General features: G+C 30.4%; 1 protein-coding gene across 3 annotated transcripts in view; it reads right to left on the reverse strand.

Annotated features, from left to right (window-relative positions):
• LOC129976391 (nose resistant to fluoxetine protein 6-like) overlaps positions 1-13,965 on the reverse strand; it is a 56,665-nt gene that overhangs the window by 23,557 nt on the left and 19,143 nt on the right. For 2 of the 3 annotated variants that reach the window (XM_056089926.1, XM_056089927.1), the window contains 4 exons: positions 11,295-11,387; positions 9,183-9,267; positions 6,919-7,085; positions 4,230-4,406 (listed from right to left, as the gene is read on the reverse strand). In XM_056089926.1, coding sequence (XP_055945901.1) covers positions 4,230-4,406; positions 6,919-7,085; positions 9,183-9,267; positions 11,295-11,373 — 508 coding nt within the window. In that variant the 5' untranslated portion in view covers positions 11,374-11,387. Of the gene's footprint in view, positions 1-4,229; positions 4,407-6,918; positions 7,086-9,182; positions 9,268-11,294; positions 11,806-13,965 lie in introns of those variants that run through there. The other variant, XM_056089924.1, reaches the window with a different exon arrangement.

Below are 13,965 nucleotides of genomic sequence, written 5' to 3' on the forward strand. Positions count from 1 at the left end.
GAAAATATAATTGAAGTTTTATTTTTTCCTTTTTCTGTTTATGCCAGAAGTATGTACGTATTTTTGTATGCAAAATGTGGCTAATTTTATGCTGTATTAAAAAGCAATATTTTAGGAACTTCTTTATCTAGTACTTTTATTGAATATCCGAAAGTTTCTTAGCACTGAAATAATAGCTAGAAATTCTTTTCATTAATTTGTATCAATGAACAATCATTCGATATTTATATCGGTATTATTTATTATACATGAAACTGAAATTATTAGAAAAACTTATTCGCAAATCAGTGCACTCAGTAAATTGTGCTTAATTTTTTCGAATCTTTATTTTTGAAATTAATGTGTGAGTGTGTTTGTTTTGTCTTTATTTTACAGTTTAAAATAAACTAAATTATTTTCTAAAATGCCATTTTTCTTCAAGACAATCATAATCATTCACTAATCATGAGACCTCCTTAAGCATTAAATCAAGAGACTTGATATTCGAAAAGTGTTTCCTTCTTGAGTAGTAGTTCCTTCCTTAAATATGATTAAACATTTTGGAAAGATAATTATTTATTTGCCATCTAAACAAAATGCTTTTCATGAAATTGATTTTTATTGCCATGTTTTCAATTAAGTAAACGGATGTCTGTTATCTTACTAAAGTGAAAAATCAGTTGTTCTTCACATTTTGAACTATACTTTGTAATATTTATTACATATTTGATGTTTTCTATGTAATCCTTTATACTTTGTGCAATAACGTAAGTTTTTCTCATTTCAATTCTTCTTTTTTTAATGAACCTCTTTGATCCAGAGAATATTTTAATATTTCAACATTTTAATTTCATGAATGCGACGCAGCTTAATCAAAGATGGCTTTTGTGCCATAAAAAACAAAGAAACTCAAACTCGATCCGGAGCTTTTACTTGTATCGGTTCCTTAGTCCGATGTCCACCCCTTCATTAAGCGTATAATACGTTAAAAGTGGCAACTTTTACACATTTAATATTGTTACGAACCTATAATATTGCTACCCGGCACGAATAGAGTCGTCGTAAGAAAGACCGTTGTACAATCGGTCCTGTACGTGCTGAGATCAATGAACTTAGAGCTTGGCGACAGACTTGGCGAGCATTTGGCGGCTTGGCAATAAATTTGGCGAGTTTGGCGACTAAATGGATAGTACCGGAAAGTTCGAGAACTTTCAAGATCCATCCACTAACAACCGAGATGCAGCCAGGTACGCCCTGATTGGTCAGAAGATTCTAGCCCCGCCTCCCGGAACTATAAAAGACGGGCACTCAGAAGCTACGAGGTGGTTGTTGTGTGGATATCGGAAGAAGTCGTGTCGTGTGTATCGGAAGAAGTTGTGTGGATCGGCGGAAATTGTGTGTGAGAGTGGTCGTAGTCGCCGACAAGTAAAAAGACTAGAGGATTAGCAAGCAAGCAAGTTGCTGAACTATTGGAGATTAAATGCGCTGCGTCATTACAATTGAGTGGCGGTATTTGCTGTATAGAAAAATTTTGTAACATTTGGTGTCAGAAGTGGGATTAGTTGGACTTTCCTGTGTATGCCTTGAACCAGAAAAATTGATGAAAAATTCGCATTGTTATTTGCCATGATGGCAGAGATAAAGAAAGGACAAGAGGAATTGATGAATGAATTCAAGATAGAAATTTTAGAAAATAAAAGTAACAAAACCGAAGACGTCCATGATATCACAGAAGAAATTGAAGGAAACAGCGAGAGCCAAGTGGAAGAAAAGACTGAAGATCGAATGGAGACCAGTGTCACCGAAATGGAGCTTAGCCATCCGGAGGGTGAACCGAAGTTCAATGAGGAGATGCACGAACAGGGAGACTGTCAAATATCTGCAGGACTGAAACAGGCTTCTCCGAACGAGTCCCCTGAAGTGGAATCGAAGGTGCAAACACTTGGGGATGGAGAAGATGAACTCTGTTTGGACGGGTCTGTTAGTGGCGACCCGTGCTCAATGCCTATGAATGCAGGTGTTAAAGAGACCCTGTTTGGAATGGATTCATCCCGAAGGTCGATGGGACAACCTCTTAGCAAGCCTCTTAGTGTCTCCTTGCATAATGAAACGGATGAAGACTACGTGGCTCGAATCGCTGATCTCTGCAGTCTTGGCCCCAATTTCCTTCAAGAATTCGGCTTTACTGTGGATTTGCAAAGTGGTGTGATGCAAATAGAAGCCGAAGAATCGCCTGTGTATCTGGTCAAGCTACGTCGTCGCAAAAGGACCCTTCCTGCAAAGACAGATGCGCTCTTCAGAAGTTCCTGTGTGGAGGACGGCGGACAATTCTCGAGTGTTGAGAATGGACCGGGAAAGGGTGGACGTATTCCCGTGAGAGCTCTGCCGACAAAGTTGAATCCCTGGCTTTCAAGTGGACTCCAGTGGGCACTGTTGGACCTTCCTGATAGTCGATTGGTTCGATGGAGGAAGTTCAAAATGACCAACCGACCATCCTGGCAAGAATTCGTTCCGGAGAAATCCGTTGCAATACGATGTTTGGCTCCATGGGACATCCTGCATTTTAAGGAGCGGGATCAAGTCTGGGTGTACAATCCGAAACGACGAAGAGGTCCGTGTCAAAAGCATTGAGAAGGTTCGGATAAATCGTTAGTCGCCGCCAAATTAGCGAATGATGTCATCTTCGAAAGTGCAGAAGTCGCCAAATGCATCAACATCATCACATCGTTCGGAAGCCTACGCCAGCTGCTGGATTGAAGTGGACTGCCGGGACGTCAGTCTTTAAAGAGGGGAGCAATGTTACGAACCTATAATATTGCTACCCGGCACGAATAGAGTCATCGTAAGAAAGACCGTTGTACGATCGGTCCTGTACGTGCTGAGATCAATGAACTTAGAGCTTGGCGACAGACTTGGCGAGCATTTGGCGGCTTGGCGATAAATTTGGCGAGTTTGGCGACTAAATGGATAGTACCGGAAAGTTCGAGAACTTTCAAGATCCATCCACTAACAACCGAGATGCAGCCAGGTACGCCCTGATTGGTCAGAAGATTCTAGCCCCGCCTCCCGGAACTATAAAAGACGGGCACTCAGAAGCTACGAGGTGGTTGTTGTGTGGATATCGGAAGAAGTTGTGTGGATCGGCGGAAATTGTGTGTGAGAGTGGTCGTAGTCGCCGACGAGTAAAAAGACTAGAGGATTAGCAAGCAAGCAAGTTGCTGAACTATTGGAGATTAAATGCGCTGCGTCATTACAATTGAGTGGCGGTATTTGCTGTATAGAAAAATTTTGTAACAATATATTTATATTAAATATATATGTTGTATTCGTTCTTACTCAAGCTAGTAGTTACAACTGAAATATTTAAAAGTGGAACACACAATAATAATTAAGAAAAGAAAGTAATATTTTCTTTCCTAACAAAAAAAAAATCAAGCGACGAATTCATAATTTTTATACAGAAATTTTATTCTCTGCATTTAATTATCAGATAATTACAAGCGATTACATTATTGAATAATTACAAACGATGCATTTTATAATTATTTGGTATTTATGTGTTGTGAAATTGCTATTATCACATCTTTGTCACATGTTATTGTTGCGTTTAACTTGAAGTATCTCTTGGATATTATGATCAGAGGACCCCGATTCCCGTTCTAAGCTTCACCATGAATAATATCAGCCAAATATTCTCCAAATCAAGTAACTTTACTGAACATCTTTCATGATCGTGTATCATAAATGCTGATGATTCTAGACATATCAATGATCCAACGATTTTTACTGGCTATAAATAGCCACTTGTATTTATTGCTACGGTTAAGAGTTCAATTCCATTGAGGACACATTGTGAAGTTACTTGGATATACAGTTCATATATCAGGTTAACGTGTTTTCTTACTGAGATTTGGAATTTTGGAATTGTAATTTAAGCTTTTGGTGTTTTCTTTAATGCAATGAATCAAAATATAGAGAGTCCTCCATTCATTCCAAAAATGATTCTCCTATATCTTCAAAATGGAAAATAAACCTAATTAAATTAAACTTCCTTTCAACCAAATCAAATTTAAGGCACATGAAACCTGAATCATATTTCCAATATTATCACAACTAGATTTTATTCAGCAGAGTGTTAATAACCTAATATTTTAACGATTCTTACAATTATTTTATGCATGATAATTAAATTCCTTAAAATACTTAAGGTTAATAACGTAGTAAATATTTCTACAAACTAAAATACCTACTTATGGTGCTGATGTAAGCCATAGAAGTATGTAAAAGAATGAGCCAAGCATTAGCGATAAATCTCAGACCATGTATACAACCAATCTGGTTTTCTGAGGAAGTAGTCCTTAGAATTTTACTTCCATTCTTTACTATGCAAAACATCTTCAGGAAATATGCGCAGTCTTCTAACCAATCTATAAATTGAGAATAAATGAAGCGTATAAATAATTTTTAGAATGTATGATGAACATTTTGAATTACTTCAAATGTGAGACTCGGAGACTTATAAATTATAGTCAAATTATAGACGAATAATGCCAAAATTTTACTCTAATGTTGATTTAATATATGAATTTAATACATTTTGGATTCTAGTGCAATGCAGAAATTGATGTTTCCTTACATTCAGAAACTATTTAAAGATAATGAAAAACAGGTACGTTTAAAACGTAGAGTGGTTCGCATTACACATCATTCATTAACTCATATCTGAAATCACTTAAAACAAAGAATATGAAAATACTTCAACTACATGATTTTTACGTCAGACGTTACAACATTACGTTACGTTACAACATTTTCTAAAATGAAGAACAGAGAAAATGATCATTCAGGGTAGCATGGGTAGTCAGTGCTCAAAAATGAAAAATTTCTTCCATACACCATGTTTTTGTCATTTTAGCTGCGGATAATATTATTACCATTTCATCAGCTCCTTATCAGGTATCCAGTATAAGGCCATTATATCAGGATTTCTAAAGTCAAATTGTATCTTCTGCAATATTGTTATCTTTTTAAAAAGTAAGTGGCAAAATTTTTTGACTTCCTTAAGTAAACAGAAGATGATTGTCTTCTGATTATTTACTATATCATTTTCTTTATGAAATATTTTTTCTTTAGTTTTAATAAATTTAAAAGAAAATTCATTCTTTTTTTTGGAATAATGCCTACAATAATAATCTTTTTACTTTAATGGTTTTTGTGAGGGTTCATAAGATGCAACCCAACTGACCGCATACATTATGTTCCGGATATTTTATGCTCGATAATGTACATAATATAGTCTTACTTTGACACTTGCATAAATCTAATTTTTTTTATAGTATCGAATATTCCTTAATTCGCTTTTTGTTTTACAAAAACTTAAATAACGAGACCTTATTATCTCCTGCTACTATGTAAGTGTTTCTTAGTATTCTTATATTGAACTGAAATAAAAGAAAAAGGAATATTCTTTCAAATAGGTTCAATCTATCGAATGTGGCAATAAGATTGAAGTGGTTTGGATTTGACTCATTTCAATTTAAGGGTAGTCGTAGTTTTTGCATTTTCAGAGATTTAGAGTGTAAATTACTTTCTTGAAGTTTCTTTCACAGATTAGATAGATGCAAATTATGAGCATCGGTTGACTCCAAAAGTAGACTAACATAAAGTAAGCTTCCTAATTACATAAAAATTTATTTTTAGCCATATTTTTAAATAGTCACTGATTGATGAAGAAATCTTTTTAAATGTTTACGGCATTATTTATACCTTAATAATTAATTCAGCAATTATCGAACATAATGAGTTTAGTGTAAAAATCAATGCAAAGTCATGTGAAATTAAAATTTAATTTAAAAAAGGAGTAGTAATTTAAATTCTGGGAAAGGACGTTATTTGAACTAGGTAATCATCCAAAATCACAACAAGTTGAAAACAAAGGTGGCTGCGAGACCTAATGGTCAGCAACTATATTTTCTGGAGATCTGAAGAGCTTTGTAATTATTTAAATTAAAATTGTAATTTTTAAAGTTTTTTTTCCAATTATTCAAATTACCTTCATTTTAATTTCAAATTCATAATTATTTTCATAACGATTCATTTTTTTTAAATATTTGAAAACAACTTTATATAATGTCATTATTTCAATAGTAATTGAAAGAATTCTACAATGAAATTCTTGGAACTGAGGAACATTTGAATAACAATCTCACAAACTCTTAGGATGTTGAGTTTCTTTATATATCATTAAATTAAAATTGACTTTTAATTGATATGAAAGGGAAAATGGTATATTATTTTCCTTGTCAATGTAAAAACCTTGCATTTTCAAAAATAATTGTACATGTGAAAATATTATGCATTTAATTCTTCTCTATAAATCATTGCTGTTTTTACACATGGTTTACCAATTTAAATTAGTGTTATTAAAAGTTTTTCTTTAGCTAAATTACCAATTATAACATTTAATAAATTATCCTATGGATGAATCATAAAAAGAATTAGTAATAGTTTTTATGAGTAATATTTTATTTGACAAATATCTAATCATATTCTAAATTCATACCAGACTATTTGGCATGATGGATTCCTTTGCTCTTCTTTCTTTTCAATTATTGAATGTTATTTCTAGCAATTTCATGTCATATAAGGGAAATCATATCCTTAGATAATGTTTTTTAGGTAAAGTTATGAAAAACGATGTTAGTAACACATAGGATGGCTTCTATATGAAGGTACCACTTATGAAGTGCTTCAAGTAATATATATAGCGTAGACATCTTAATTTTTTTTCGTTGCAGCTATCCCCAAAGTTTGTTAAACGTAATATTTTAAATTGGAGTTGAAATGAAAATTAAAATTTCAGTTTTTATAAAATATATAAAAAAATGTTCTACTATTCTACTTCTAAGCACTATTTCAGAAATCAAAAAAAGTTATTACCATTGCGTTTGAGGTATTTATTTCCATCCCCTTTTTTCTTGACTTCTTTTATGTTCTTATCGCCATCTTCATATCTTGACATTTTCTTATTGTTTTTACAAAAACACTCATAAACAGTGATTGAACTTCCTAAGACAGCAAGCAGCACGAAGAAAATTATCACGCAACTAAAACAATTAAAACAGAAAAAGTTTCTCTTTAAAATCGAAGAAATAACGCATATCGATTTTTCTTCAAACCAAAACTAAAATTACAAAAAATAATAAATAATTCAATAATTTTAATTTAAAAATTTGGTATTATTTTCTTACTTTCTGAGCTTAATGCAATTATTCCTTCTAAAAACAAAGGATTATTTGCAAAATGATAAAGTAATAGAAATTATAAAAATCATTAGAAGGTTACATAAATTGCTTTCGTCACTTAATTAAAGAATTTTATAGTTTTCACATTCTTAAAAATGTTTTCAAAAAGAGTGTGTAGCTAAAAATAACTTTTAAAAATGCCGGATTACAATTTTTTTCATTACCTCTAAATATGTAATTCTTTAAATTGATTTAAGTCATTATAATGCATGCAAATCATATTTATAAGACAGAAGCAAATGTGATATTTATAATTCTTTAAAATGTATATGATCACATTAATGAAATCATTCTTTTATTCTAAATATTCTAGATGCTCAGCATTATTCGAATCACTTATTTTAGGGGTTTAGTATGAAGGTATTTCATGTTCTTATGCATTCTCGTGTTCGTTTAGAACGTAAGGAACTTCAAAGAAGCCATAAAAACATTCTTTCGAAGAATTAACACTTGATGCTGAATCATTCATGAAAAAGGTTGTAAATTAGTAAAATAGAAAGAACAAAAGAATACTATTCTTTTGTCCCTTCTAATTCATATATCTCAATTGATTTACTCCTCTCAAACATCTCGATATGCATGTGGAAATTGTTGTAAATGTGAATTATTTCCCATCACATCTTCAAATCTTTCAATATTTATTAGCGAAAAGTGATATAAAATCTTAAAAACAGTTCACTTACCTTCCAATTTATGTTATTTATTACAATCGCTAGTGAACAGATTATACACAGGTTAAGTTTTAACTGGCACATAACTTAGAGTTGAAATAAATTCTGAATCGTTGCAGTTAATACTACAATTTTATCTTTTTTTAATGATATCTGAACAAAAGCAAAAATTTAGCATTTTTTATTGAAGAAAATGCCTGGAAAAAGAATTTAATATATAATACTTTCAAAGTGAATTCCTCGAACACAATAATGTTATCAAATTATTGTGTTGACTCCGAATTGCAATTTAATCAAAAAGTTATTAGATAGAAGTACAAATATCTCCCTTTATTTATCGTCCGCTTGAAAATGGGAGACTTATGGAGGAGTTTTAAGGTTAATAAGGTCATTTGATTTTTTTTTCTGGTTAATCAAATATTTCCTGTGATACAAATATCAAAATGTCAAAAGGATAAATATCTGGCCAATAATGTAATAAATTCAATGAACCAGAATAACAAAGGATTGATAGGTCATAACTCATGTTCCGGCTTTACTATGGCAGCTTGAAATGCAAATTTGGAAAGTACAATGAAAAAAGATATACATTGTTAACAATTTTTTTTTTGCTTCCTCTCTCGTTATGCGCATTCCTAGCTCTGTATAGTGAGGTTGTTTGTAGTTATTTCTGTTCAAGGGTATAAGCAAATTCAAATGCACTGTTTACATTTACAGCAGGCTATAAAGAAATCCAATCATACTCTTTAAGTTTATAGTAAACGGGGTTGCTATATTTAAGAACCCTAGTATTATAGTACAATCCATAACGGCAATCTCATGTAAATACATTTATATAAAATAAAAGAGACGTAATCTGACATTGTCAGACCAATGAAAATTAACATACGGTGTGAAATTCTTTTTATTTGAATTTCTTTCTAATTAACATCAATTATTCCTTCCCTTTCTATAGTCTAATTACTCCGAGGTTGCAAAAGCTTTTTCGGAACATAATGGTGTCTTACATATTTTTCCAGTTGACATCGAATCTACGTTGGAAAACTTACAATATTTTGCTTTGATGGAAAGAAAGATGAATAATGGAAATTAAGTTTGTTTTATATAAGCGTTTAGAACTATATTGTCCATCAACAGATGCATATTAATTGAAAAGGAAAGTAATAAAATAAAAACATAAAAAGGAATACATGTAAAAAACTAAACAAAATATTAAAAAAATAATTACATCATGCAAGCAGCCTCTTTTGTTAATTCCTTTGGTGATCGCTGATAATTGATTACAGGTGACTGAATAGCAGCAAGTAGCTCATCTATATATAATAAAAAATATTGCATATGCTGTAGGAAAATGAAAGTAAAGGGTTGAAAATAAGCATGTAATGTTTAAATATTAGTTGCATTTTATTTCAATTTACTAAAACACGTTTTTGTTTACAGACATTGATCTTTTTTTCTTTTTGATAAAAAAAAAGTTTGCTATATTTGAATGTAGTATTGTTTTCTTTTCATACGCCTTTATTTAACTTGTTACATTTTTGTAAAGATTAACTTTTGTAATCGATTTTACCTTCTATTTCTCATGTTTTAGACCTTAAAATTAGTGATCAACATCAATTTCTGAAGTATGTCTGCGGATCCGGATTCTTATACTTGGTTTCGGAAGAACAATCGTCTCCATGGAATGATTATGAATCCATACATTCCTCGGATACAAAGTGTGGACATCACTTCTTATACGTTTGTTATTAAAAATGGTGTAACTTTAGCGGAATGATATCTATCTCACAGAAACACTTATAATAAATGAAAATGTTATTTTAATAAATGATAAAAGTAATTTTTATTTGTGCAAGAGAAAAATCTTTAAAACAATAATTTTTTTTAAAGAATATTTTATAATTGTAAATAATATACACAATCAAATATTTGTATATTGTATGGTTATATGCATCGTATTTTAATATTTTTCAAACATTTCATTCCAATTAAAAGTTAGTTAAAAAAATCTGTAACGTCTTCATTCTGCGAATAAAAAAATAAGAATCTTAACTGTCATGAAATCTATTCCTTTTGTATATTGTTTTTTTAATTCCTTATCAGACTCAAAATTTTTTACAATTTTAATTTATTTATTCTATTTTTTTTACTCTCTGTACTATTGCACGAATTTATTAGTAAAATCATATTAATTTGTGAACAAATACTTTTGAATTTTTAATTCAATTTAGCGACTGTCTGCTTCCATTAATTAAAAATCGTCTTTAAATGTGCTTCTTAACAATTTCCTCCTGCAAATCTTTGATGTTTAAGGACATTCTTCACAACTATCTCAAAATCTCCCAATTATGATTATATTGATTATTTTTTATTAACATCTTAATGATTCCAAAAAAAAAATCAAAAAATTATTAAAATCACCGTAATTTTGAGAATATTGGTATTGGGAGAAACTGGAATGATGGAAAATAATTTGAAGTTATGAGTATTATTTTAATCGATGCCAATCTGGTTGCATCATGAAAAGTTAAAAAGATTTGCTTTTAATTTTCAATACCATTAAGTCCAATTCGAACTTATGAAAGTTTTTCAATCATTCTTTTGTTCCATTATTAGCTTCTGGATAGTGTTAGTTTTGCAATGCAAGATTTTACAGAGAAGTGAAAAGCGTATGAAACAACCAGTGCAAATCAAGCGCAAGAAATAGCCATTATAAGTTACCCCCCCCCCCTCTCACCACCACTAAAATAAAGTTCATAGATTTGTTGCACGATTACTACTGAATAAAATTTCATATTCAAATAGTTTCATTTATTTTTATCAAGCTTTTTAAGAAATTTGCTATTGGAAATTATGCATCGATTTTGATTGAAAGAAGAATTTTTCACATTTATGTAATTAAATACTTCACAAAAAATTAAATGATAAAAAAAACCGACAATTTAAAAATCAAAGAAAGCACTTTTTTTACTGCTTTAGTGAATGCTGTCGAGAAAAATAACAATTTATTTTATTACTTTTTTCTTCTCTTTATTTCTAAGCGTTTCACATCACATAGTGACATGAAAAATAGTTTTGCTTATTTTCTATCTACTCTAATATACAAATCCTTCTAGAAGCACAATCGAGATTATTATCAATTGTCAAGTTTAATTTGGTATGTGGTATCCATATTTTCTAACATTCTATTCATTAAAACATATTTAAAAATTGTGTTTTAGTTATCAAAAAGGAATCTACATATTTACAATTACTGTACCTAATGGAAAAAATGCATAATGCCATTTTTTACCTCCTGTAAACAAACATAAAATTCACATTTTGTTTTGAAATTCTTTACCTTTAATATTCAGCATTATTCCAGGAGCAGTTGCTTGCCATGGAATTGCATCGTGGATAACATCCAAAGAAGGTTCCATTTTGGAAGTAAGATCTACGAAGAATAGGGTATAATTTATCAGTGTTATCTTCCAGCGATGATAAATGTGAATAAAGTGCATCAGTGTAATATATCTGAAGAATATAATCTTGCAAAATATATTATTTTATACATACAATTAAGTAGTTGAAGTTGAGGAGTTTATTCTGAGAAATGGGCTTTCTTTTCTGGCATTTTATCTGAAATTTTCTTGCTTCATTGTTGAGCTGTTGGATTTTGCTCTTCAATTAAAGATATTAGTTCTAATTGATTAGCTTTCTTGTTCCATTACTATTTCATTACTTAATGTTTCATTTCCTCGACAATTATATTAGACACAATTATCTTTGGCGTGTTAATTATATTCATATCATGGCAATGTTTTGACCTCTCAAAAAACGTTACAATTAACAATTACCCCTAACTTATTTTCTGGTTTTATAATATTTAAATTCTGCAAATAAAAGGCCCCTTCTAGATCAGCTTCTGTTATATTCTACGGTCACTTGCTTAAGAAAAAACAAAATAGATTTTACATATTTTTCTCCAAGATAACAGGGAAGCTAGATGGCTTATATTTAAGTATAATTTTTTTCTACCTCATTAAATATTTCGCTATTTTTTTAAAAAATGTGTACTGTAATATAAATAATAAATAAAAGAACTGTTATTAACCTAAAGAATGTGGTTAAATGATTATGCTATGGTAATTTGGCTTTTTGAAAAGTAAAGTTTTCATAGAGTTTCCGGAAACCTCACATAATTTTTTTTATATTCTTGAACTTGAAAATTCATAATGTATCGTTCCATTATATTATGTAATCTTTTTAATCCAAGTAATCTATGTATTATTTAGTTTCTTTTTATATTTAAATTTTATTGAGATTTTAGAGAACGTCTTTGGGCCATTTCATGATATTTATGTAATCGTAAATATTCGATTTTAGTGATTAATGATTTCTATAATTAGATTTTTTCGTTTTATAAACACAGTGCAAATATTTTAGAATTTTGACACTTTTAAAGGCTGCTGTGCGCCTGAACACCTACCAAAATATTTGGATAATTATGGCCAAACATAGGCCTTACGCAAATAAACTGATATTCCTTATCTTATCCGTAGTCCAAAAGCAAAACTAAAAAATAGTAATGAAGTAATTCTTAATTTTAAATTGTCCAAGGGAATAATTCGATGAGCCCAAGGGAATAATTTTTAATTGTAATTCTCTTGATTCATTCGATTGATATGCGATGTATTAAATAAAAAAAGCAACTAGATTTTGTCATATTTACAAAACTTTAAGCAAACTTGATGCCCCCCATAATGCTTATTTTTAAGTTTTATTTCACAAATATTGTTTTCAACGTTCTGAATATTGTTTGTTTATTTACCTTAGAAATACTAGGTAGGAATTTGAAGCTTAATATAATATGTGGGGTCATATAGTGTCCCCATAATCTCAGTTTGTTTACCATAACAAATAAAAGCCAAAATATAGTTTTTAAAATAATTTAATGATACGTATAAGACCTGCAGCCTTGAAAATAATATAAAATGCAATATATTTGTAAAAACCATTTCATAGCTAAAATGATAATGAATTCAACTTGGGATTAAGAATTCGAAAACAAATTGTTAAACTGAACTTAATCAATCATTTTGTTTATTACATTCATGACATGATGTTGTTGCTACAATATTGAAATGCAAAAAATTCCATTGCCCATTTCTTGATAGTTTTTGTAGAGTGTTCTAAGACACGAAAAACATGGAATTCGTTTAGCGAAAATCTCATGTTTCTACTTGGCTTTCTGTTTTCTACATTATTCATCAAGTTTTTGTACATTGTCTTCTGCATTTTCCCAAAACAATGATTTGCTATTTGTGGTATCATTTGATAGTCGACTAGTTTGTAGGATTGCTGTAAGTGGTTTTACTAAGGCCATTTCTAAATTGTGAAGAAATATTCTTCTAGAAAGATTTCAATTTTCTCTTAATTTTCAAATAATTCTACAAACACAATAATTATGTCTATAAATACTATGTATACCATTTAAAAATAAAACTAGCTGTCATCGTTTGGTGCGAACACGGACATTTAGCCATCATTTGGTCCCAACGGGACGCATTACTTTTGAAATAATTATAGACAAATATCAGTTATTCGATGTTTTCAATTTAATAATATCAAGTCAAAGTGATTGATTTAAGACTGCTGCTCTCTTACGCTTAGGTACATATAAAATATATCATATATTCTTTAGAAAATGTTAGTTTTCTAAAAAGGCTATGGTAGTTAGAAAATCTTAGTTTAGACTATACAATTTCTGTTTAGATGAAGTTCTACAGGAGCCTCTTTTCGGTTGAAGTGCCAGTGATTGTTTCTGGCGTTTATAGTAATTCTGTTGATCTTCTATGAGTATAATTGGTAATTTTTTAAGATTTTCTGAAAATCAAATGTTCTATTGAAATATTGTGGTTTAAGAATGCTTTCAACTCAATTTTATAGCATTAATGCCTAGATGTAGTTATTTAGTGGCCCCAGATCAAAATGTAATTTTTTTATGCAATTATTTTTCTTCATGGGGGGAG

Source organism: Argiope bruennichi, chromosome 7, assembly GCF_947563725.1.
Source record: "Argiope bruennichi chromosome 7, qqArgBrue1.1, whole genome shotgun sequence".
Classification (NCBI taxonomy): domain Eukaryota; kingdom Metazoa; phylum Arthropoda; class Arachnida; order Araneae; family Araneidae; genus Argiope; species Argiope bruennichi.